Source organism: Onychomys torridus, chromosome 2 (assembly GCF_903995425.1).
Source record: "Onychomys torridus chromosome 2, mOncTor1.1, whole genome shotgun sequence".
Classification (NCBI taxonomy): Eukaryota; Metazoa; Chordata; class Mammalia; order Rodentia; family Cricetidae; genus Onychomys; species Onychomys torridus.
Genome location: NC_050444.1, coordinates 82,307,157 through 82,333,150, shown reverse-complemented (window position 1 = coordinate 82,333,150; position 25,994 = coordinate 82,307,157). Strand labels below are relative to the sequence as shown.

General features: G+C 43.7%; 1 protein-coding gene across 1 annotated transcript in view; it reads left to right on the top strand.

The window, feature by feature from the left end:
- Positions 1-24,699, top strand: part of Tnc (tenascin C) — an 88,773-nt gene extending 64,074 nt beyond the window's left edge. The window contains 11 exon segments of the mRNA XM_036179336.1: positions 6,321-6,443; positions 7,778-7,921; positions 10,176-10,295; positions 12,135-12,278; positions 12,995-13,125; positions 15,938-16,070; positions 16,640-16,791; positions 17,745-17,841; positions 18,660-18,821; positions 21,423-21,586; positions 23,962-24,699. Of these exon segments, the coding sequence (XP_036035229.1) occupies positions 6,321-6,443; positions 7,778-7,921; positions 10,176-10,295; positions 12,135-12,278; positions 12,995-13,125; positions 15,938-16,070; positions 16,640-16,791; positions 17,745-17,841; positions 18,660-18,821; positions 21,423-21,586; positions 23,962-24,072 (1,481 nt within the window). The 3' untranslated portion in view covers positions 24,073-24,699.
- The last annotated feature ends 1,295 nt before the right edge of the window (positions 24,700-25,994 follow it).

The window sequence follows — 25,994 nt, the reverse complement described above, 5'->3', positions numbered from 1 at the left end:
AAAGTCAAGAATCCTCTTCCTGTAGGGCTGTGTGATTACAAGAGTTCTTGATGCAGACAGGCTGGAGTTTGGATCCTGTTTCCTTCAAAAATAGACTGTTCTCCTAGACTGGGTAGGCAAGTCTTTATACCAAAAAAAGAGTTTGATGACAGTTCCCTAGCAGGGTAGTAAGGATTCAGTGAATTAATTCATGTAAAACCCATGGCATGGGGTCTGGCATGTAGCAAAGGCTCTGTGAAGGAAAGCTAGCCATGGTATCTCTCATATATCATCATCTTGGCAACTACAGGACATTTTAAATTCCAAAATCTCCTCCTTATTTTTCACTGTACATACCAAGAACACAATCCTTTGTTCTTTGGTCAAATGTCACAGTTGCACTAGGTGAGGGACAATGGAGACATGGTACCCAGATCTGCAAGGATTAATATTTATAAGATGTCCTACATGAGCTATCAATACTATGGTTAGCAAACTTAACGATGGAACGGGCAAGACTAGCAGGTTCATGAGGTTCACAAACTTGAATGGACACTTTTAGCATATGCAAGCGCCCTCTAGAGGGGAAATAAGATGCTTTTCCCTGTCAGCCACGCCAAGGAGAAAGGAAAAGAGGGCTAGATGCACAGTTGTTATGGCCATAAAACGTATGTGACTCTTTAGAGAGAGAGAAAGAAAGACCTGGAAGTATGGTCATACTTTTTGAAAACTGAGGGAAGAGTCAAGATGGCATTCTATAGAGACAGCTACCTCAAAGGAAGTAGAGGAAGAAATCAGAAAAATCCTAGGGAAAGGATAAAACCTGAGAAATGATGAGCTAGCTACACACAGAGGGACTCAGCCTCCTCTATTGCAGCATCAAGAATCTGAGACCCAGAAAACTGAAGTGCTGTGCCAAAGGTCATTCTACTATGATGAGCTTATTTTGAGTGTTACTACAATTATTTTAATAAGCAAACCAGATGACCAATAACCAATGAATGTATATACTTACTAATCTGACGGACTCAGAGCCTATTAGCCCCAGTTTCCTACTCTCTGTGTTAAGACATGTTTTGTTGTATTGGGAGTGCAGGAATGGGTTTGTGGTGTGTGTGTGTGTGTGTGTGTGTGTGTGTGTGTGTGTGTGTGTGTGACAGAGACAGAGAGACAACATAGAGAGTGTGTCCCTTATATGTGTGTGATATGGTATGTGCACAAGTGTGAGTATGCAGGTGCTCAAACCTACATATGCATAGAGGCCAGGAAAGGAAGTGGGGTGCTCTATCACTCTCTACCTTGAGACAAAGTCTCTCACTGACCCTGGAGCTGGACTTATAGCCAGAAAGCTCCAGAGATCACACACACACACACACACACACACACACACACACTAGAATTATACACACATGGCAATGCCTGGCTTCTTACGTAGGTGCAGGAGATTTCAACTCAGGACCAGGACCTCACTTCCCACTAAGCCATCTCCTAGACCACCTTATTTTTCCATATGATAGCTCTGACTGAGACTTGAGGTTCAGCAGTTCAGGTAGGCTGGCAGGCAAGCAAGTCCCAGGGATCCTGTCACTACTTCCCCAAATGATTAGATTACAAGTGTGACATAATGCCATAATGCTGCAGAAGATTGAACTCAGGTCAGCATGCTTACACAGTAATACAGGCTGAACTCTCTTCCCAGCACCAAGACAGACATGTTATTGTGTTAAGAGACAGGATGTAAGGGGCTGCAAAAATCAACCCACAGAAACTATAACCGGTACTTGAAGATATGGAGACGGTGTATTAATTTAATGGGAGGAAAAGCATGGCTCGTCCTGCACATAGTATCCCCACTTCAGGCATTGGTGGCACAGTGTTTATCATAGCTGCCTTCCAGAGGACCCCACCCCAACTTTGATCTCCTTCTCTCCATGGCTGCCACAGGATGGCTCCAGATCAGAGGCACAGACTGATCTTGGTTTATAAACACTGCTCTTCAAAGTTTACTTCTGATCACTGATTTTATTTTGCTGAGTTTTTTTCTCTAGAAGCCCTGTAGTTCAAAAGGAAAAAAAAAATTAGCATGAGTTGATTTGCTTTCTTAAGAACAAAAGAAAAGGCAGAGCCTGCTTCTTTTGGAAAGACCCCCTTAGCCTCCCCTCTATGGGGTCTTAAATTCACAGCCAAAGAGAAAAGAGCATATATGCATGTGAACCATGTGTAACCATGCGTGTGTCCATGAGCCTGCACATCCATGCTCTGGGACCAGGAAAGGCCAGAAGAGGTAATCTAAACACAGCAAGTACATGCTTAACTTCACCGTCAGTCCCCAGCTTCAAATTCCCTTGAATTTGCTCATTCCCTCCTCTCTCTCTTTCTTCCCTCACACCACTGTGAATCCTCCTCAAAATCAGGGTTTCCCCCTTACCTCCTGATAACAGTCTGCTATGATTCCTCTTCCTAAGAGATCTCTGTCTGGCTACCAGCTGTCCACACTTGAGTACCCAGAACTGCAGGGATGGCAGTACAACCTAGCGGTTAGCCAGTCGTCTCTGAACAAACTCTCAGAGACTAGTCGTGTTTCTCCCACTTAGCATCTGGGTGACCTTGGGCAAGTCTCAAGCCCCTCATCTGGAAAAGAAGACTTAACTCAAAGACCAGCATAAGATTTAAACATGACACAAAGAGTGACTGTTTAACTCTTGCCTTGCCTATTACATACTTGATGAATTGGAAATTTTATTTTTAATAGGCAACAAAAACCAAGAGTTAAAAAGAAAATAACACTGGAGTCTCTGACTGTGTCGCTGCACATGGTTCTGTCTACAGGCAATAAATATTACCACTTTTTCTTCTCTCCAGAAATATGCAAATACACAGAATTCAAAATACAACGAATTCTTTGAACACTGTTTGAAGGCATCACTCACTCCTGGTGTTTTGTGCTGCATGTGCATGTCTTATCAATGGACCTGAGATGATACCATAGTCACCATGTAGTCGTCCTCCTATTTATAGACACTTGGCTTATTATTTGTCTTATTCCTCTGTCCCTGCACTTGCATGAGCCTCTCTTCCCCACTGTGGTCAGACTTCTTTCAGAGACGCTCCCTCCTCCTCTAGGAAGAACAGTGCTGCCAGACCCCTGTGCACAATCCTGAGAGTCCCTCCAAATTAGGCAAGCAACCCATTAACAGAGAATCGCTACTGCCCTTCTCTTCCAGAGACTCCCACAGCCCACCAAAGGTGCTCACATAAGAAGCTGAAAGTCCGTACACATATGTTCCTGGGGCTCTCTCTTCAGTCTTAAGGCCTAAAGTGTAATTAACACCTCTTTTCTCACCCTCCAGAACAAAGTTCCCACTGTAACCTGCCCACATTTCCCAGTCAAGCATCCTCTGAACTCCTCAGCCCCATTTCAATCAAGATGAACTTGAAGACACACCACAGAGTTGCAATTACATCATTTTGAAAGCCAAATCAGCATGTTTCAGAAATACCTGCTTAGTGAAACTCCCTATGATATAACACAGGCTTTTCATGTCTGATGCCTCTGATTCAGAGTCACACCTTTTCCCAAGAAGCATAAAGACTAAAACCACCAACTGAAAAGCACAAGCTTTATGCCACACACAGCCAGGCATGTCGCTAAATGCCTAGTACACAGGCAGACTAAGGGAGAACCACCTTCAGCCTCATTTCACAGGTGTAAATACTGGGCCTCAGTGTGCTAAGGTGTTCATAGGGTGTAAGCCAAGGTGGAACTCTTACCAAGGTTATTTCAGCTCCAAAGTTCTTGTCCATAAACCCACCAGCTATCCTCTTAACTGCTTATAAACCTAATGCATATTAAATAACCAATACAAATTTGTAGAAAGGGAACTAATTTCTAAATGGTTGACAATTGCTACTGATAAAGGCATTCATTATAGATTTTGAGAGGCAAGGCTTTATGTGCAGAGCAAGCAGAAGCCCTTTGAGAGCTTTTTTTTTAATCAATCCCATGTTTTTAGCTGATGGAAGTTCTTTTTTTAAATTGAGTCTTATAAAGAAAGCATTACCTAGGTCTCCCCTACTTTGTGTGTGTGTGTGTGTGTGTGTGTGTGTGTGTGTGTGTGTGTGTGTGTGTGATTAATGTGTATTCACACATGTGTCACCATAGATGTTTGAGAGATGCAGGTACATGTGTGTGCTCATGCTTATAGAGCCAGAAGCTAGATATCATCCTCTATCACCCTGCACCTTATATGTGGAGGCAATATCTCTCACTAAAACCCAGAGCTTGCCAATTCAGTGGGTCTAGCTACCTGAAGCTCATAGAAGGGGAGGGATATCTTGTCTCTGCTTCCTAAGGACCCTAGTTACAGGTGGGTCACTGTGTCTACCCAGCTTGTATGTAGATGCTGGGCATCTAAACTCAGACTCTCACATTTGTACAGCTAGAGTTTTACCTGTTAAGCCACATCCCTAGCCCCTCCCCAGCTTTTAAATACACATGATTCTATTGTTATGTGCTTAGCTATCTGTTGTAGGGCTCAAGATATGGGGACCCTATTCACAGTAGGAAGTTACACACTGAAGTTCTTCAGTATGAAAATATCATGCCCACTGCTCCTGGAATTCCACCACTGTTGTGACATTGCCACTGATGATGCCTGGCTGCTTTCCCGCTCCCTGTTTTACCAAACACATTCCCTGGGTATATAATGGATTAGGCCACTGATTCTTACAGCATTTAACACAGTATAGATATTGTCAGCATTTTCTGAATGAGAAACTGAGATCTAGAGGAGAAAGTTTTGTCTACAAAATATAGCTTCTAAAATGTGGCTACATCAACCAGCAAGGGTTCCAGTTACAACAAGTCAGTGAATTGAGTAGATAGGGAAATCTTCCAAGGCAGAGTTCATGCACATCAGTAGGGTCTGCTCACAGCTAGACTCATCTAGCTCCTTTCTGGGGGTACCTGAAAGTGCAGGGTAGCCTGTGTAAGAAAGGGTCACATGAGGAAGAAAAGAGAAAGGACAATTACATCTAGTTAATTCTCTGCGTGCCAGAGGCTGTGCTAAGGATTTTACATCCATTATCTCCACTAATCCTCAGAACATTCCTGTGGGTACCACTTTCCTCATTGGAGGGATGTAGCAACCAAAGCTCATAGAAGGGAAGGGACTTGCCCGGGGTTGCCCAGCCTCTCAGTGGTATTTGAACAATGAAGATCTTGTAGGTTCCTGGGACCCTGTGGTTTAAAAAAAGAAAAGACTTGCCATGGACAGGTTGAAATAAAAAAAAAAAAAAAAAAAAAAAGGCAGCCACAGAGACTTGGGGTAGTTTCCAGGTCACAGAAGAAAGTTGTAGGAAGAGATAAGGAGATGTCTCTGATCAGAGAAAAGGACAGAAATGGATAGGAAAAAAATTCTCTCCTCAAATCTCTGCTGTCTGTAAACCTAATGATACCCATGGATTGAAGCGGGCAAGTGATGAAGAAGCAGACTTTCTAGGGTCCTGAAATTGTTTCATGAACTAGCACATCAGCTGAAGCAGGCAGAATCCTAATCCAAAAAATACAGAGAGAAATCAAAGGAAACCAAATTTGAGGAAGAGAAAAAAAAAAAAAGGCAGCAGAAATGTCCTTTGGGCATGGGCTTCCCACAGGCAGACAGACCTAGTGTCCACTGATGGGATCTTTAGTGATGACCTGTCTTTGCTTCTTGGTTTTGGAGCTGCTTGAAGATTCAGGAGTGGGCTGTCAAGGCTTGTTCCCAAGTAAGCTTAATTTCTGAATGCCAGGCTATTCTTGGATCAGCTGCCCTATCCTGTGATCCAGAAATGTCCCATTGGAAGAATGTTGGTTAGAGAAGGGAAGCTTATTTTGGTCCTCCATATAATGGCTACAACTGTGTTTTCATCTCAGGCATTTGTATATGAGAAGTAAGCCTTATAATTTGGAAAACTGTATGTTTTTAAGACTTAGCATTAAAAAGAAACAGAAAACAAGGATCTGAAAAATACTAAAAGTGAAATAAAAGAAAGTTATTCAGATCTGTGGAGGCACTCTCCTTGCTTCTGTAGAAGCCAGCAAACATGATAACATCCATCTTTGGTGAAGCCAAGTAGCTGTGAAGTCCCCAGTCACTCCTGGTCTGCATAGTTGCTGTATCTGTAGTGGATTTTCTTTCATGTCACAATGTGAGCATGTATCACACATTCTCTATTCCTAAGACTTGGCTCGCACATCAACTCCAGATACTACGTTTTTCCTGGTAAGAAACCCAGGAAAAATTACTGATGGACAAGATAGGTGATGTTTCAGGGTGTCTTTCTTGTTTTCTCCTTGACAGCCATGGGTTCTCCAAAGGAAATCATGTTCTCAGACATCACTGACAGTGCAGCCACGGTCAGCTGGAAGGCACCTACTGCCCAAGTGGAGAGCTTCCGGATTACCTATGTGCCTATGACAGGAGGTAGGGGACCTGCAGATGAAAGAGAATGGGAAGAGCATGCAAAATTAGGACTAAATGGTGAATGAAACACTGGTTGTTCTTATCATGCCCTGCCCCAAAAAAACCATCATGGCTAATGAAAACCACTTCCTTCTTTCTGAGATCATCTAGAAAGACTTCCTTTGTGAAGTTCTGTAAGACATTTGGAAGACACTATCTTAGGAAAAGTCACTTGATTAACACCCTTTCTGGTCTTGAAATTATAAAAACATCTTCAAGAAAATGGGTCCCACTATTGTTTGAACACAAGAACAGAGGATTTACACCCTGCTTTCTTCTTTGATCACAGTCATCTGGAAAGCTATTCTGAGCTATGTGTAAGGTTTTGCCCTTCGGGGCTGCATCTGCCTGGCTCACTACAGTCTTAGCCAAGTTACAACTCAGAACACACAGACTTTAATAAAGACCTCCCTCGGAAAGTATAGCCTGAACACAGCTTTTCACAGTGACTCTCAGCCTGCCCAACACTGCAACCCTTGGATACAGTTCCTCATGTTGTGGTGACTTCCAAACATACAATCATTTTCATTGCTGTTTCATAACAGCAATTTTGCTGTAATTTTGCTAACTTATGAATTGCAATGTAAATATCTGTGTCTTCCGATGGTCTTAGGAAACCCCTGTGAAAGGGTCTAGATCCACAGATTGGAAAACCAACATCATAGTAAGTAGTGAGCTGCCTGTTGCTGGGTATTTGTAAAGGCACACTGGTTGGTAACATCAGCACTGTAGCATCTCCATGAGGAGTTTGAACAGCTGGTTTGAAAACTCTTCACCAGTCCTGAAATTTTAAGAAATATAAATTCCAGACCTCTTAATAAATTTAAGAGCACAAACTTAACTAGGACCATCTTTCTACCATGAATAGAACCTCCCAAAGTAAGGGAGAGATTAGCATTCTAAGTGAGTTAAGTAATTCAGATATAGACTACATTGTAAGCTTTCCATAGAGTTCATGGAGGGGAAAAAGATTTAAAAAAAAAAAAAAAATAGAAAGATTGTGCAACATGCCAACACCTTCCCGAAAGGAAATTTGCCATTTTTAGTATACTGTGACTTCATAATTTTTTCCTTTCCTGACTGGGTTTTTGGCATCTGCACCAATGGAAAAAGCATTATACAAAAAATAAGGGCTTTTCCTTCGTGCCAGTGGGTGGGAGAAAAGGAGAGGAAGTCAAGAAAATGAAATTTCATAAAGATATCGTTTCATCTCTCAGTTGGATACACCTATTTGGCCATGATGAACACGTGTGAAAGAGCCTCCCCATCCCTGATCTTGCCTTGTTGGTTTCCAGGTGCCCCCTCCATGGTGACTGTGGATGGAACTGATACTGAGACCCGTCTGGTGAAGCTCACTCCTGGGGTGGAGTACCACGTCAGCGTTATTGCCATGAAGGGCTTTGAAGAAAGTGATCCTGTATCAGGGTCACTAACCACAGGTGTGTGCAGTGATCGGTGTTTCATCCTTACCCTCAGCTTGATGACTCATGACTGAGAATTTCAGAAAGCTTTTTCCGATGGAAAGTGAGCTGGAATTAGAACATCCAGTGCCTCCCTCTGGCTCATCCTTAGCCTCTAATAAATGGAGTTGCCCAGAGACATCCTGGATGTCTTCTGGCCTCCATTTCGTTTGCTACTGTGGAAAAAAGTCAAGTGTAGGAATCACAGTGAGCTGAGTTGAAACGCCAAATCTTCCATGTGTTAGCCACATGAGCTGTCAGTTACCTGCTCTGAGGTCCTATTAACTTCTCTGTAGAATGGGCATTATTTTGCTTCCCTCATGAGTGTTGCAGGATCAATAAGCATAAGTGGGACTTCACCTATCCCCTCATTCCTTCTACCGGTTGCCTGGAAGCATTGTGAACACTGCAGAATATGTGCATCCCGAGAGATGGGACGGTGAGACCTGTGATGTAGCTGTTCTCTGTTTGGCAGCGGCTGCGTTTGAGACACTGTTGACAAACCCTTTGCATTGCATTCTCGCTGCTATTTGCATTCCCAGCTTATGGAAAAGGCACCTGAGACATGAGGAGATTACAAAGTACCACGACTAGAACTGTGGAACCAAACTCGAACATAGGTCACTCGGCCCAAACCTGTCAACCATTGAAAATAGAGGCTATTTTTCTATTAAGATCTAATTTAAGAATAATGGATTTTATTGTGGGAGAATGAAGTGGAAAATTTCTCTTCAGAAGTCTCTGTCTCTAAACAATTTATCCTTTGAGAGATGGCAAATTGACCAACCCAGTTCATTTAGTGATCCAAAGAATAGGCCCCCCAGCAAATTTCAAAAATATACCAATTGCATACAAGAGTTGATAATATATAATTAAAACATCCCATCTGGACTCAAAGTCCTGTCTACTTTTTACTCAGGCTTCTGTTTTCCCAAAGAAATCTTACATTCATGATTCTCCACAGCAACAGACACAAAAGCTGGGTGTGTCTCCTCCCAAGGCCTCATTGTCATCACCAGTTAAAGAAAGGGTCTGTACACACATGACAAAGCAGGAAGACACTTGGAGGAGATTGTGTTAGCTCCCCAACACTGGTTTGTCACTCCCTGACTCTTAAGCCAGTTCACTGAGGCTCAGGTGCCAATCTGTGACCTGAACCTATGATAATAGCTGTCTTCATCTCCTAGGCTGTTGAGGGAATAATTAGGTGATTGGTATAAAAAGTACGAGAGAGATACTACATTCAGATCAACTTTCAAGAAAGAAGCACTGAGCAAGAAATGGGCTCCCTTAAAACAGGCCGGAGTTTAAGACCCCTGGACTATCCTTTGTCAGTACAGGTCGTTTGAAATTAACCCCTAAGGGCCAGAGAGGTGGCTCATCTCTTAAGAATATCCACTGCCCTTACAGAAAACTCAAAGCTGATTCTTATAATCCACATCTGAAGCCTTGAACACCTGTACTCGCATGCATATACCCCATAAAGGTACCCATATAATTCAAAAAAAGATAAGCTTTTAAAAAATCACCCCTATCTTCCAAAGAGTTTCCTTTTGTTGTTGGTGGTGGTGATGGTGGTTTTTGAGGCAGTCTTATTATATGGCCTTGGATGGCCATCAATTCACAATCCTCCTGCCTCATCCTGCCAAGTGCTGAAATTATAGGATAAAATCTTTAACAAGCATGTCATTGACAACTGAAGTCCTGAGAGCTTCCCCCTGCCCTTTCGCTCCTTACAGTAGTCACCACTGACAACTGAACCAGTGAAGTGGCCTTTCAAAGGACACAGAGCACAGGCAAATAAACCACAATAGAATTTGAGCCCGGAGACCTCCAGATTATTAGGTATAAAATCCCCTAAACACAGATATCACCCAAAGCTCAGAAAAGCCTCAGGCAGTTCTGACTATACAAGTCTCCTCTATATATGTTCCTTTCTTAGAAAAGGGAGACATGATGATAACTCTTATCACACACTCAACACTGTTCAGGATCTGACTACCCATAGTATCACATATGTGTCAAAATCACACCTAGGAAAAAGCCAGGCAATATTATCATGCCCATTTTACAAATGAGGAAATAGAGACCCAAACTAACACAGCAACAAGGGAAGGAGTCATGATATAAGCTAGGTTAGCCTGTTCCACACGCCTGACTCTGTGAACCATACAAGCAGATGGTCTTCTGATAGTATCCAACATGGTGAACCCTCTCCCACCTTTCTCCCCAGCTCTGGATGGTCCATCTGGCCTGCTGGCAGCGAACATCACAGACTCAGAAGCCTTGGCCATGTGGCAGCCAGCCATTGCCACTGTGGACAGTTATGTCATCTCCTACACAGGGGAGAGAGGTGAGGCCCTGTCCCACATTCTCTACACTCTTCTGAGGGTTTGTCTTGCTGGGAACCCCTCCCATTCTCCTTTCAGCATGCCACAGAATGACAAAGTGGTGTACTGGAAAAGCCAGTACATATCCTTGCATCTCTGCGCTGCATCCTCAGGGGAGCTGGGTAAGCTGCCCAAGGGGAGAAAAGCAGGTGCCCTTGGAGCTTCTGCGTGTTTTTCTAACTGGACTCTTGACTTACTCTTTGCATTGCTGTGACGGAATGTATGACAACCAACTGAATGGGGAAAAGGGTTATTCTGGCTTCTAATTCAAGAAGACAATTCCCATACAGCAGGCAAGTCCTGGCAGTGGGAACAGGAAGCTGCTGGTCACATTGTATCCACAGTCAGGAAATAGAGTAAACTGGAAATGGGGCAGGCAATGAAACCTTAAAGCTTACCTAAAGTGACTCACTTCCTTTGGCAGCTTCCACTTCCTCAAGGTACCACGGCCTTCTCAAGTAAGGAAATCTAATTCTTACTGGACACAAAAGATCCAAAGGTTCTGAAAGACTTTGTCAGGGCTCTGTAACCTCCAAATGACATTGGCAGGTCCTGGGGTGCCTAGTCTTCTCAGAGGCCACTGGAGGACCTAACTAAAACAAATTTGATTGAAAAAAATCTGATTTTCCCCTCCCTTTGCAAAGAGCTATATCAGCTTACCCAGTGGTCAAGTTAAACTCTTGCTGAGAACATCAGCCAAACACAGCCACCAGGAAGTAAATCAAATGCAAACCCGGGAGTGAAAAAGAGCCACTTTCAAGAAACCCATTCCCACTTTTATGATAAGCTGTTCTAGAAAGCATTGTTATTTCATTTCTCACATTTCCTATCTTACAGCTCATGATTGTTTAGCTTTCACTGACAATATTCCATGACACCATAATCTATGCCTGGGGGCTCTGAAAATCTTAATTTAGCCCTACCTTGAAAATACTTCTTTGTAAGAACAGCAAACGTGGTGCAGAAGGGGGAAACTTGGTTTACCCACTTTACTCTTTGTTACTCACTGTGTGGAAATTCTTCTGAATCAGGGATGATGGTATTGTCTCCCCTAAAACATTAGCTAAGGGGTAGAGGAAATCATGAAAATTTTAGATCGGGACTAATCAAGAGCCTAGCCAAGGAGAGTAGGGCTTGTTGATAATGAGGCAAAGTGACCAACTTGTACAATTTGTCAATGACTCCCCCAGTTTCAACACTTAAAGGTCCACCTGGGAAACCCTGGTCTTAACAAAGCAGAATGGGAGTCCCCTATGATTATCTGATGAATATTTTTGCCAAGGAAATATAATTCTTGCCCATAGGACATGAAGGAATCAATAGCCTGAGAGCCATTGTCAGGCCCTGGGTATCTTTATTGTCACTTCTCAGCCTTGAGGACTCAGTGATCCTTGATTTGGCAGCATTTGGTATTTTGTAATAGGGAGCATACACAAAGAAAAAGGTGGGAAACTAGAAGTGGAACAAGCTAAATTTGAGTTTGAGTAGCCAGGACCAGAGATGCTCCCCGCAACTCTCCTACAGCTTATTCCCGTGGTTCAAGCAAACACTTTTTCAGCCAGTCATACCACACTGCATGGTCAAACATCTCCCCATCTTCCCATCTGTTGACTGAAAAAGTCGAGTCTTTGTATGATCCATCTTCTGTCATGTGAGTTCTCAAGAGAGAGAAAGGGATGTGAGTCATCTCAGAACTCAAACCTATTGTGCTGAGGGGTCACCAAAAGGTTCTGACTTAGAGAAGGTATAGATATTGTTTGCCAAGAGGTAAAACTGCCACATATGTTGTGTTTCACACTTAGTGCCAGAAGTTACACGCACAGTGTCTGGGAACACAGTGGAGTATGAACTACATGATCTGGAGCCTGCCACAGAGTACACACTGAGGATCTTTGCAGAGAAAGGCCACCAGAAGAGCTCTGCCATCACTACCAAGTTCACCACAGGTACTAAGGCAACCAGAGTGGAGGTCCTCCTTTCTGAATTGCCCACCTACAGCCTGCATCTTAAACCACATCCCCTCCCCTGCTCTTCCTCCTTAAGTCAGGTCCTTGCAATGTAATGACATCAGTATGAGTTAAACTCACCAGCGCCCACTCAATCACGACCCAAAGAAGCACATTATTTCCTCTTGAACTGAAATGACCCCATGGATGAGGAAAAGATATTTAAAGGAAGGTTTTTTAAGTGGAAAAACACTCTCCACTGGCCATAAACCCAGCATTTAATGATCCGTGTGCCAGACAGGAAAAGAGTTTTTAAGAAGTTTTCAGGCTAGTTTTCTTAGATATTCATTGGGATTTATGTATTGAGATCATTATATAAAATTTGGGGAAGTGATAGATTGTCCCTTCTGTTGGGGCCAATATTAGTTTTCCTCAGGCCTTCCAGTTAGAAACAAGGAATCAGTAATGAACCTCACAGCTCTGTCTTTCTCCCCAAATCCAACCAAAACCAACCAGGAATGTGTTGGGCTTTTGAATACTTGAGGTGATAAGACTCATATAAACTCTGACTGTGGGTTCAACTTCCTCATCTACAGTCAAGGAGGACTCTTCTTGCCCAAGGTCATGTTCAGTGTTAGGAAAGGGACTTGAGCCCAGTTCCCTTCCTACCTCTCAGTGCATCTGCTGACTCACTTGCTACACACTGTCTTCTCCAGACCTCGATTCCCCAAGAGACTTGGCTGCTACTGAGGTTCAGTCGGAAACTGCCCTCCTCACCTGGAGACCTCCCCGGGCATCAGTCACTGGTTACCTCCTGGTCTATGAGTCTCTGGATGGTGCAGTCAAGGTAACTATAAATCACACATTGCATACTTGTCAAAGTAGGAAAGAACTACCTTGTGCTGTTTTTCCACCCCAGTGCAACTAGGGACTGAGAATAAACTGGTAGAGACTGGATGTGGTACCGAACCTTGTGAGTCATGTTCTCTCCTCTCTCACTTAAACCAGACCCAGGTTATCTGAGAGGCAGCCAAGATCAACAGCAGTGCTTTATAAGACTTAATATTCTAAGAGTTGGGCTCAAGGTCATTTAATGTTTCATGGGGAAATACCAACAGCATCTTTTGTATCTTTGCCATGTACAGTGTCATCCCCTGACCTTCTATGATGCATCCCACCGCACCCTTACTATGTCACTTGTTAATACCAGCCACATCTGTTGTTAATATCACCTATGTTCTCCCTCCCCTGTAAACTTTTCTGTATTTCTAAGCTTACTTACTCTGTTCATACTTAGCTTTGCCCAGTTTCTCATTTATGTTCTTTGCTTTAGCTGAGAAATAGACATCTCTGCTGTTGTAGTCTACAGCTCATATCATGGTTTCTTCCAAATATCCTTACTTTTGTTACTGTGGTTTGATCTGGTGTGGTTCGGTCTGGTCAACCTTCTTCATGCTAGAAACTTCTTCCCAGTGTCTGGTGGTCCTTGTTCACCCTTTCATACTTGAGCCAAGAAGGAAAGGTCTGATTAGAAGTTGAGCTGCACATAAGGATTTGTCAATGTTGATGTTCAAGGTAGAGATCAGCTGTGTCCCTGGCAATTTGTGGGGAGTTCTTACTGTGCACAAGTTTCACTTGATCTTGCACTTCCAGTGTGGTATCTTGACTTCCTCACTAGCTCTGCCTGGTAGATGTGAGTCCAGAGCCTCCACTCTAACACACATGCTCTAGAGAGTGAACCTCACCCCCGCCTCTGTCCTGGAAGGGGACTAGGAGAATGGGAAATCTAACTATTTCTCATGCAAAGCTTTAAATTTGCTAAACCTTTGTTGAGTCACATCCCACACTACCTGCAAAGGCAGCTGTGCTGTACACACATGCATCAGGAGCTTGCAGGATGCTTCAGTGTATGTCCCCCAGCCTCCAGTGCCTCTGCCCTCCAGTTAGTCCCTGGCTCTCTCTGCTCTGGCCCTGCAAGAACTGTTTGTTCTACTACCTACCTTCTGCCCTGCAAGGTTCATAGGATCTCCCTGTTTCTATATCTTCTCCCACCCCCACTTATGTAGTTTTATCCCTTATACTTGACTCACATTTTAGTAAGTCTGAGAAACAAATAGAGGCATATTGATATTTCCAATCTGCCATGTTTAACCAGAAGTAGACACATTTCTAATTACCTTACAACCTCTCTGGAGTTGGTATGCAATAAATGATTTCACAGTATGAACTGAAGCTGGCTCCTTATCTTCATGTTGTCTCTGTTCATACCTTTAAGATAAGTGCAATGCACTCCCAGACCCGAGGTCTTCTCTGGTTCTGGGGTTCTAGGATCATACTTCCTTGGATCATGAGTCTCATTTCAGGCTATCCTAGTCACTTAGAAGACTGAACACAGAAGCATAGAGCAGAATGCAACTCTATCCTCAGGCAGCTCGGTGAGCCTGGCTTTGTATCTGAAAGTTGATCCCTCCCAAAGGACCAGATCTGAGATCCACAAAAAGGTCACTGGGTCACTAAGATTGAGTGAACACATATGAATCATGGATAAGGTGTTGGGAGACCAGAAGGATGTGACAGCATCTTCTACCACCAACAAATTATGGATTGGGAACAAGTGTCTCAGCTTCTGTGAAATTCAATTCCCATATTATAAAAAACATGAATAACATACTCCCCTAGTTCTTAGGAAGTGAGAGAGCCTTCCAGGGGCTTCCACAATGACCTATTACCAACTAAACGTAACTAGCTGTGCCAGTGGGTTGTAGAGAGGAAAGGCTTCATTTGGGCTGCCAGGATGGAGGTTGGATTCCAGTCTCAGACACCAAGGCCATCTGCTAATAAAAATTGGAATCTAGTGAGGATCAGACAAAGTGGATCTTCTACAAGCTGAGCTCAGTCACCAATCTAGACAGCAACCCAGGGACTAGCCACAAGTGTAGCGTGGGTCACACATCTGTCCTTCCTGCATCAGTTCAAGCCTACATCCTTGCAGGGCAGAAGGTAGGTAGTATCTTGTATCACCATCATCTTCTGACTCAAGAGCTCCTAAGAGTGACCCCTAGCTTCCTAGATACACATCTGCCTCACCACCCTGTGATAATTCAGCTGGCCTGGGCTAAGGCAAAGCTGTGATAAAGAGTGAACCCACTTTAGGAACTGCTGACGTAAATGGTCTCAATGTCTCTTGCCCCTTGTACAGTTCACCTTACCATCAGCTTAAGCTTCTTAAGCCTCAAGAGTTTAAGCCTATTCAAAAACCTTTCAGACACTCCCCGCCCCCATTCCTTGTAAGGATAAACTCCAAACGGCATACCATCCCATTAAAGGTGTTTTATAATCCCTCTTTGCTCATTTCCATTACCCCCACCCCACCCTGATCTTAAACTAAGTGAGGTTGAAGCAAAGTACAGCTTCTGTGCTGTTTTAACTCTCTCTACCTTCCCGGCCCCAGAACCTTTACTCATGCAACCCTCCTCCCTTCTCTGTCATCCCTCCTCCCTTCTCTGTCATCCCACTTGTCATTCCACATGGACTCTGGCATGCAGTAGGTACTGGGTGGATTTGGGTTAAGTGAATAGATGATTGCATGGGTCAGTGAAAGAGGGCATCTCTACCATGAGACTATCTGGGACCAAAATGATTCTTTCTCCTGCCCACAGGAAGTCATTGTGGGACCGGATACCACCTCCTACAGCCTGGCAGACCTGAGTCCATCCACCCACTACACGGTCAGAATCCAAGCACTGAATGGATCCCTAAGGAGCAAGCTGATCCAAACCATCTTTACCACAAGTAAGGGGTCCATGGGGGAACATGGGCTTAAGGTCTGACCCTGTGGTCATGAATCAACCGTCCACTTCCTCTTCAACTTCTTTGTTCCATTTTCAAACAAAGATCTCTAAAATGTATCACTTCCCTGCTAGTGCTTGTTATCATGGGGAATGTGTATATATGCAAAAGGTTATGGATAATCCTGGTGGAAGGCAAGGGAAAAGCTAATGGGAGCTCATCTAGATCCAGTTATCTCTGTTACCTGCTGCATATAGCTTAGAAGTCATCTACACTCCATGAGCCTTAGTGTTTTCATCTCTATGGTGTGATCAAAAACTACCCCTTCTTCACACATACTTCATGTGAGAAGATGAGGTGTTATATTTGAATTCCTAGCTCAGTGTATGGCTCTTATACTGTTGAGTTTAATATACATTCCCTCTCCTTCAGCATGAAGGAGCACAGGCTTAGAGAAGCAGGAGCTGTTTGCCTAGAGGAACCTAGCCACTGCAAAGCTGAGCTGCAGTCTGCTCTAAAAGTACCCACCCCTCCCTCTGCTCCCAGAGTCACTCCTTCTCTTCATCCTGCAGTTGGACTCCTGTACCCATTCCCCAGGGACTGCTCTCAAGCAATGTTGAATGGCGACACCACCTCTGGCCTCTACACCATCTACATAAATGGTGACAAGAGCCAAGCACTGGAAGTCTACTGCGATATGACCTCTGATGGAGGTGGATGGATCGTAAGTACCACAGTAGATTTCAGAGCTCCTAGACAGGGGCTTGGGTGAGGGGAAATGGAGAATATCCTCTTCACTATGCACTCTGACACACATATACATAAGATATTGCAAGATAGTCCCTGTCACATAGAAGCCCTCCATAATTGTCTATTTAAATAAAAAAGCAAGGGCTGGAGGTGTAGTTGCGATAATAGAGTGCTTGCGTGGAATGTACAAAGTTCTGAGTTCAATCCCCAGCACTGCACAAAGCCAAGCATGGTAGGTAAATGTTTCCTTGTACTCAGGAGGTAGAGGCAGAAGGATCGGGAGTTTTAGGTCATCTTGAAATGTCGGTGTGAAGCCATTCTGGGCTACTTGAGACCTTGACAGAATGAGAGAGAGAGAAGTGGGGTAGGGTGGTGGAGGAATGAAGAGAGGGGGAAAGAACTGGGGGTTAAAGAGAGTAGCATAGGAAATCATCGTTTTCTAATTTACCTATTCTGTCCCTTCTCAAACAACTTTGATGAGAGACAATGACAATCAAACCTACTACTTATATTCACCAGTACTGGCTGAGTAGTTACTCTCTACCAGGTATGTGTTAAGAATTTCAGGATTTATTTCAATCCCATGGTCATATTGGCTGTATAGGGTATATTCTTTTATTGATAAACTTTGTTTGTAGGTCACCCCCCACCCCGCAACCTCTCCTGCATTGTTAACATCAGTGTGATGTATCATGAAGACTAATGAGAGGCAATAATGTATCACTGTTATCAGAACTGAGTAGTACTTTCAGTCCCTAGTTTTCAGAACACCGAAACTCAGGGCAGGTGGGGACGGCATGATATGTCTAAGCAGTGAACAGAGCTGGGGATGGGTGCTCTTTCCCACAGTCTGGTGTTCCTCCTTCCAGAAAGACATCTTCTCTTCCCTCCCATCATTTAAGTGTGCCCACATGCATTATGTTGTAGGTTTTCCTGAGACGCAAAAATGGACGTGAGGACTTCTATCGAAACTGGAAGGCCTATGCCACTGGGTTTGGGGACCGCAGAGAAGAATTCTGGCTTGGTAATGCAGCCCTGAAAGTTTGTGTCAGACATGCCTATTTCTGTCTTCCTGGTTACTTGTACTACTGTAGTGACCAATGGGGAAAGAAAGGGATTAGAAGGAAAAAACATTTTGTGGGAGACACAGGGTATTGGGATAATTAACTACTCTAGGTCATAAAAATAAAATTGTTATCAAGACAGGCCTTGTAGATCAACTTAGCATGAAGTCAGACACTAAACTAGTTATGGAGTCAATTTCCCTATTGCCATGGACAACTTCCCTCTTGAGCTCCAGACACTAAGATGGGTCTCATGGTCATAATCTCTTACCCAGGACATCCCTGCAAAGAGGAGAATTCCCATCTTGCTCATGAGGAAACAGATCCTCAAAGAGGTTGTATGGTTTATCGATGATAATCTCTTCAATGTCACAAATACACTGTAATTCAAACTATCCAAGCCCATAGTGGCATCATCCATCATGGACACTTTCCAGCAAGCTACCTGCACAGTTCTCTGTACCATTGTCTACCTGAGCCTGTGACTTCCCATCCAGTGTTATCCATTGCTTCACATCAGACAGGAATTTTAAAGTGTGTAAGTCCTGTCCCTAAGCTTATCACTTTGATCTTCACAAAACAATAGGAAGTTGATAAGCAAATGTGTTTAATGTTTTCTTTTGAGGATTAGAAACATGGCACTTGTTTTGCCTGGCATTATATCAGCAAACACAGAAGGTTTCAAACACAAGTCTGTGTGACATGTTCCACTGTTGAACGTTTCCCTGCTGCCTTGGTCTCCTGTGCTTCCTTATCAACCCTTGCTTGCCATCCACAGGATTGGATAACCTGAGCAAAATCACAGCCCAAGGGGAGTATGAGCTCCGGGTGGACCTACAGGACCATGGGGAGTCAGCCTTTGCTGTATATGACAGGTTCAGTGTGGGAGATGCCAAGAGTCGCTACAAGTTGAAGGTAGAAGGATACAGCGGAACAGCAGGTATGGGGTAGCTACCCTGTGAGGCTCTCAAGTCCTGGGATTCCCTCATGAAGGAATGAAGTCCTGCGGATTCCCTCAGTCATCATCCCTTCATGCCTTCCCTTCCTCACCCATCCACTTACTTGAATCAACAGATATTTGAATGTCTTCTGGGTAATAATCCAGAAGAGCTATCATTAAAAGGGTCTGGGCCAACATCTGCAGCATCTGTCTCTGAGATGTAGAGTAGGTCAGGAGTCATGTCAACTATGGTTGAGTTATAATGACTCATCATTTAAAAATATATGTATGTTTCTGCCAGGCGGTGGTGGTGCATATGCCTTTAATTCCAACACTCAGGAGGCGGAGGCAGGGGGATCTCTGTGAGTTTGAGGCCAGCCTGGGCTACAGAGTGAGTTCCAGGAAAAGAATCAAAGGTGCACAGAGAAACCCTGTCTCGAAAAACAAAACAAAACAAAAAAAAAATGTTTCTTGTCCCTTTGTAGTTAATAGCTGTAGAGTCATAAGGAAATGGTCTTTTCACAAGAGTCTCCTCAGGATTCTCTGTGATAGGCATGTGATATCTCTGAAGATCTGCTAATGTGCAAATTCAGATGTAACCAGATGTTCAGGGGGTATCGTTGAGATACTGTGTTTCTTGTAAGTTCCCTGGTGATGCCAAGACTGTTCCTGGCATAGCTAGACTCTTGACTGACTGTCAAGTGACCTTTACTCTTTCACTTAGATCATAACACTAGTTTTGAAAATGGCTTTGACTCGAAGTGGCCTTTGTGCAGGTTTCTGGTTCCACATTAGAGCAGCAACAAATAACGAGGCCATTCTTAGCAAGGCTATGAGGTGGCACCATCCTTTGTAGGCATTTTTCAACTGGGCTGCCCCTGACCCCCACTGAATCCTCAAAAATGTCTTTTAGGAAAACGATATAAAGATGAGGAAAGTGTCTTGGGAAAACACAAGGATTTTCCCAAGATGCAACAACTCACAAAGGAGTGTGTGTGTGTGTGTGTGTGTGTGTGTGTGTGTGTGTGTGTGTGTGTGTGTGTCTGTGTCTGTGTCTGTCACACACAGACACACACACACACACACACACACACACACACACACACACGCGTGCCTGTGGTGAGCAGTGGTAACAAGGAGAGGCCGGGTCAAGGATACATGTAAGCCCTGGCCTCTCTGAGTGGTCTTATTTTATGCTTATGAAAACAGGAGACAGATTTGCAACCCTTCCAAGAGCCCTTCTAGAAAGGGAAAAGTCTTTACCTTTGACTAGTGGGTGTCAAAGCCAGGCTGTGGTGGGAAAGGACACAAAGCTCCTTTGAGGGGCAATTTGGTAGAAAGGAAGAGGAGTAGACAGGGGTGGAAATTATTTTAGTGCCTCAAGAAAGTCTGATGCTTTCTCACCTGACAATAAATACCTCTTTGGTTGAGATCAGTTCAGGAAGGAAGGATCTTGTTACATGGCAAGAAAATCCACCAACCAAGAATGTGGCCTGTGTCCACTCTTTACCTCTCTGATGAAGGAGAACACTGCCTCTCCCTTCACTCAGAGTATCCTCTTCCTACATACTTTGGTGGTAGTGCCTCACAGGAAAAGCCATCAATATCTACTTGCTCTCTGTATGTTATGGGTAGCATCTTTAGTTAAAAAGACTCCTGGGGTCCTTTGACAGCTTGCTGCAAGATCTCAGCATCAACTACCTGGATATCTATCTTAGAATGTCTGCACACAGCTGAACAGCTTAGGAGTAAGGAGGACTCACACAAAATTCCCAAGCAGCACTATATGAAAATGAGGTTCTTGTGTAAGAATCAGAAAACACCAGCCTGGTAAACACCTCTATGAAATGATTATGTGATACCCAGGCTAACTGACAATATTTAGAGACTGAAGGTCTTAATTACAACTGTAGCCAGATATGTTTGTTTACGAGGGACAAACCTACTGTTGCTGTTTTTGTTTTGTTTATTGGACTCACTACATAGTCCATGCTGGCCTCAAACATGTGTACTTCATGCCTTAACCCACCCCACTCTCATGCTGGGATTACAGATGTTCATCACCATGCCTGACCCACGCATCATTATTAAATGAAAATTTGTCACCTTGTTTTCCTGGGTCTTTTATGCAAAGAAAATGTAGACAAGTCATAAACAACAGCCCTGGCTGTTTGTATGCTAGTCTCCCTGTCCAGAAAAAATGTTCACATCCAGTGTTAGAACAGCACTGTGAGGCAGACAGTATGTGTGGAATGGCTGCATTTTATAGATGAGAAAACTGAGGCTTAGAAGGACATTTGCCTTGTGTCAGGACACAGTTAGAAAGCCAAAGAGATGGGACTTGAGTGGAACCTTCCAGAGCCACCTACAGCCTTCTTTCTTACCATAAGACAGTGCTTTTTGTCAAAGATAAGTGGTAGGGGTGACACCCACGTCCCATGCTTCAATCTTAATTCTGGATCTGAGGTTCAATGCCAGCATACCCTTGGGTCTTTCAGTAGTCACCTTTGGTCCCACCCTTCATAATGTTGGGTGATAGTTCAGCTGCGATTTGGGGGGTATCTTTATTCTCTTCTCTTTCTCTCTTTTACTCTCAATCAGGTGACTCAATGAACTATCACAATGGCAGATCCTTTTCCACCTATGACAAGGACACAGACTCGGCCATCACCAACTGTGCTCTGTCCTACAAAGGAGCTTTCTGGTATAAGAACTGTCATCGTGTCAACCTGATGGGCAGATATGGGGACAATAACCACAGTCAGGTGAGTAGTCTGTGACAGCTCACAGCTGACAAGGCTGGGGAAGCAAGATGTGGGTGAGGGAAGGACACTTCAATTAGAAAATGTGTTATCTTTCAACACAGTGAGAAATCTCAATGACATGGCAGATCTGCTAAGATAAAACAGCACATGTTAACTCTTGAAGAGACCAAGGGGAGCTAACCACTGTCTGAATAGGTCACAAATTTAGAATTTCCCCTCAAATGAAATTACTGCTGGAACTCTGTAAAGCTGATGACAGTGAACACTGTTCCAGGGAAGCAGGGGTGATGTAGACCCTAGCAGAGCTTAGACCCACAAGCATCTTCATAGTCCCAAGGAAGATCTGGGATAAGAGCATGAACTTCAAATCCCCTTTGTTTTACAAAGGTGCCTGCATCCTGTGAGAGATGAGTCTCCTGATTTTGGAAGCATACCTAAACGTCTGTATGCCTAAGCACGCTGATTTTTCCCTGAACTCCATATATCTCTAGTGCAACTCCCACCATCACAGACTTTGAGCTCTTTAGAAACAAGTGAAGGAACCAAACTCAGAAGTCCACCTTGCTGAGAGCCCAAAAGTGAACAATGTCAAGTGGGGCCAGCTACTTAATCATGGCTAACCCCAGGGACTAGCTCCTTCCCCAGGGAGAAGGGACAAGCATGGTCTCTGGGTCACATCATGCTTAACCCTAACCAGGTCTGTCCATCAAGATCCCAGTGGCTTTATAAAAATACGATAGCCCGGCTTACATGTTACTATCCCAAGCTTTTAGATTTGATGCTGTCAGGTAGGGTGTGGCACAGCAGCCTCCAGAGTGCTTGTGTTTTTGTTGCTCTTGACTGGGGAGTAGGGTGTTTTGGGATAAGCTCCACAGGTAATTCTTGACATGCAGCAGGTACTAGGGGCTGCTAGTTTGTATTAATCATTTTTTCAATGTGTTTATGACTTAGTTACTGGATACTAGAAAACAATACCCATGAGCTTAAATATAGATCTTTACGTTGATATAACATCCAACACTTCTCAAGCTCTCCAATCTTCCATATCTCCTACACTTATAATCTTCACCCTATGAGAGACTCATGGAGTGGTTTTCCTTTCTGTTACAGAGGAGACAAGAATAGAAGAACACCTCTTTACACCAATCTTTGGCTCTATCTCATTGTCTTGTCTGCTAATACCAGTGTGACACAGATTGCTCTGTAACAAAACAAAGAATTTCAAGTCAAAAAAAACCATGTCATTTATTCTCCTTCCGTCCAATTTTCAAACAAAGAAAGCATGAGAGGCCACAAAGAGCCCACACAAGCTCAGACCCATGTCTCGCTCTGCTCAGACCATCATGTGGCCTCATCTCTTTCCCTCTCCAGCTTCAGATCCCTCCTTTATACAAGGATTCTTGGCTTCTATCCAGCCTTGAACTTTTATGAGAAGAAAGAGAAGGTCAGCAGGTGGAACAAGCAGTCAGGTTACAGGACTTTAGTATAACTAAATGGTTGCAAGTACATTTATGCATGAAATGAACCAGCCATTCTCAGATCCCACCCCCTTCGGGCTCAGAGACAGATGGCCTCCTACCACCAAATGCCAAAAGTTAGAATCAAACTAAAAAAAAAAAAAGAAAAAAAAATCTCATCATTTCGGTCATCTCACTAGTCATTACTTTGTCTGTGGACATGTTACCTGTAGCTCTACTACATTTGCAGGGGAGAAAGGTCAGGGGCAAAGGGTGGTAGCTTCCAGAAATACAGCCTGAAGCTGTAGTGACCTAACCTGGAACAGCCCCTACATGCTCTTGATGGCAGACCCAACTAACTATCTCTAGACCCCATTAAGGAGCCATATGTAGAACCAGGAGGCCTGGGTACAAATACTGTCTTATAGAAAAATCTTTGGCAACATCTCAAAGATATATGTGTTTCCTTGAGCTGAGGTACATAAAACTTATTCTATAAAGTTCCCAGCACTGTGACAGCATGTATACAAACTCATTTAACCTTCAAGGATCTTCTTGCAAGGTTGATAGTACTATATCTCAAGAAAGACAAATTACATGTAGTAAAACTGAGACCCACAGGCCTTGATCGCTTGTTCAAGGCCTTTTGTCACTCATACAAGTGTATACTCATGTGTGTGAATGTTAACCCTGAATAACTCAACTAAGGATAGAGAGTTAGTTTAGATTCTGCCCACCCCTTTAAAAGTTTTCACAGCACAGACCAGCAAAGATAAGAATCAAGAGACAGCTGCCTGTGAAATACAAAGCAATTATAAGCTGAAATAAAACCCTTTTTGTTTGGATAACTAAACGGTGATGATCCACAAACCTGTTTCCCAAATGCAAACCAACACTGCGGTCTCTGGTTTTTTGCAGGGTGTTAACTGGTTCCATTGGAAGGGCCACGAGTACTCCATTCAGTTTGCTGAGATGAAGCTGAGACCCAGCAGCTTCCGAAATCTCGAAGGCAGGCGGAAGCGAGCATAACTTCCAGGAACAACTGGGTGAGAGAGGAATGAGGCCCAGAGAAAGGAAAGGATTTTACCAAAGCATCAACACAACCAGTACAACAGTCAAGCTATAGCTGGGCATTTGGTGGGTGTCCAATCAGATGACGGATCACTGAAGCAGTGGCATATGCCCCTCTTCAGTTACTTCCTTTGCACCAAAGACAACAGTCTGCAACCAGTTTCTGCTTTCCTGTTTGATTGAGCAAAGTCTTCAAGTGACAGCAACACAGTGGTTTTTTCGTTTTGTTTTTTTTTTAACTTCTCTTGGGTGGTTCTGGGGATGGGAGAGGGGTAGGCTGGCTATACAGTGGATGTAGTCATTTTTAGAACCAGCCACATTTTACACAAAGCTGTATAATTAATTGTTATTGAATGGGGTAGCAAAGATTAAAAACGTGTGTCATTGGACATTACCCCTTGCCCCCTGTTGTTTGTACATTTCATACAACTGAAGCCAGAAAAGTGGTACTGTCTAAACTGCAAGGATATTAATATTATTAATATAATAATGGTGATGGTAATGATGAAAACTGAGGACTTTTAAAGAGATGTTCCCTTCCCCAAATGCATCTGGACAGTACCTGATTGTATTTTTTTTTAATAAAAGCACAAGTACTTTCAAGTTTTGTCTGTCCTTTTGGTTTTTGCTGTCAAGTCTGAATTGCACCAAAAGCAGCATATCAGAACAAGAGAGAAATGTTGGAAAGGGGACAGAAGGGAGGCAGTGCTCAGTTGCCAAGGAAGAGGAAAGGGGAGAGAAGGGAGGCAGTGCTCAGTTGCCAAGGAAGAGGAAAGGGGACAGAAGGGGCAGAGTGGAGCAAACAAAAGTGTAACACGGCTGAAAGAACTTACACGCCAAGCTTGGGCTTCATGCTTGGCATTTTAGCAATTTGTATGGTTTTTCTTTGGTTATGGTTTGTGTTTTGAAGACACTGTGATGCCCATTTTCCAATGCAGCCTTGATATTCTATGGTAAGGAAAGGATTGATAACACAGGCACACCTCCCAAACTCTAATTCCCAAGTCCTCTAACTTCTCTGAGCCTCAATTTCCTATTCTGCGAATGAAATGCCCACTTTGTATTTCATAGTATTTCCATGAAGAATAAACTGTGCAGCCATGAGAGGACTCTAACATGGTGCTTGACATATACCAAGGTGATAAGTGTGGGCTATCTCTACTATGAGTTTCTATAGACTGACTCATAGGCTTGGCTGTGGCTGCTTACCCAATTAACAACTAGAACTCTGTGTAAACCTGTGCCTTTGACCCCAGTGTGTCTGCTCCCTCCCTGGCCCCGATGAAAGACTCTCCTTCTTGTTCCTTGGTGTGCCACAGGGACAGAGTTCTAGTTGCAAATTAAAAGAGTAAGTGAAATTCAACTGTCTGGTGTTGGGGCACTCCTGAATTCTTAAATCTAAAAAAGATAGCTAGACTGTCTACGCTCTACACCAAAGGACCTAAGAGGAAGGGAGCCTCAAACTCAGCCCAGACATTTAGTAGTGCCATGCACTCCCCACCCAGCATTCCCCACCCTGCACTCCCCACCCAGCTCAGCAGGCCTGTGCCTGCTCAGCAACGCAGTGAGTCAGGATCATGGGCAGCAACATTTCCCTTCTAACCAGGCGCAGGGCAATTCCTTGCTCAACATCTTAGAGATTCTCAGCAAATTGACTTATTTAATGAAAGTATTTGGGCTGCTGGGCCTTGTTCAAATGGAATGTGGTGGTTCAGAAGCCAGGATGAAAGGAATTCATGGCTCCAGTCAGATCTTCCGCTGCTGAGTTTATCTTGCTTTAATAAATGCTGTCATGTTATATACACAATTTACTGTTCCAGATCATAAGACCCATCACCTGTGACCCGGCCATAGCAACGTACTCCTGGCTTCACAAATCC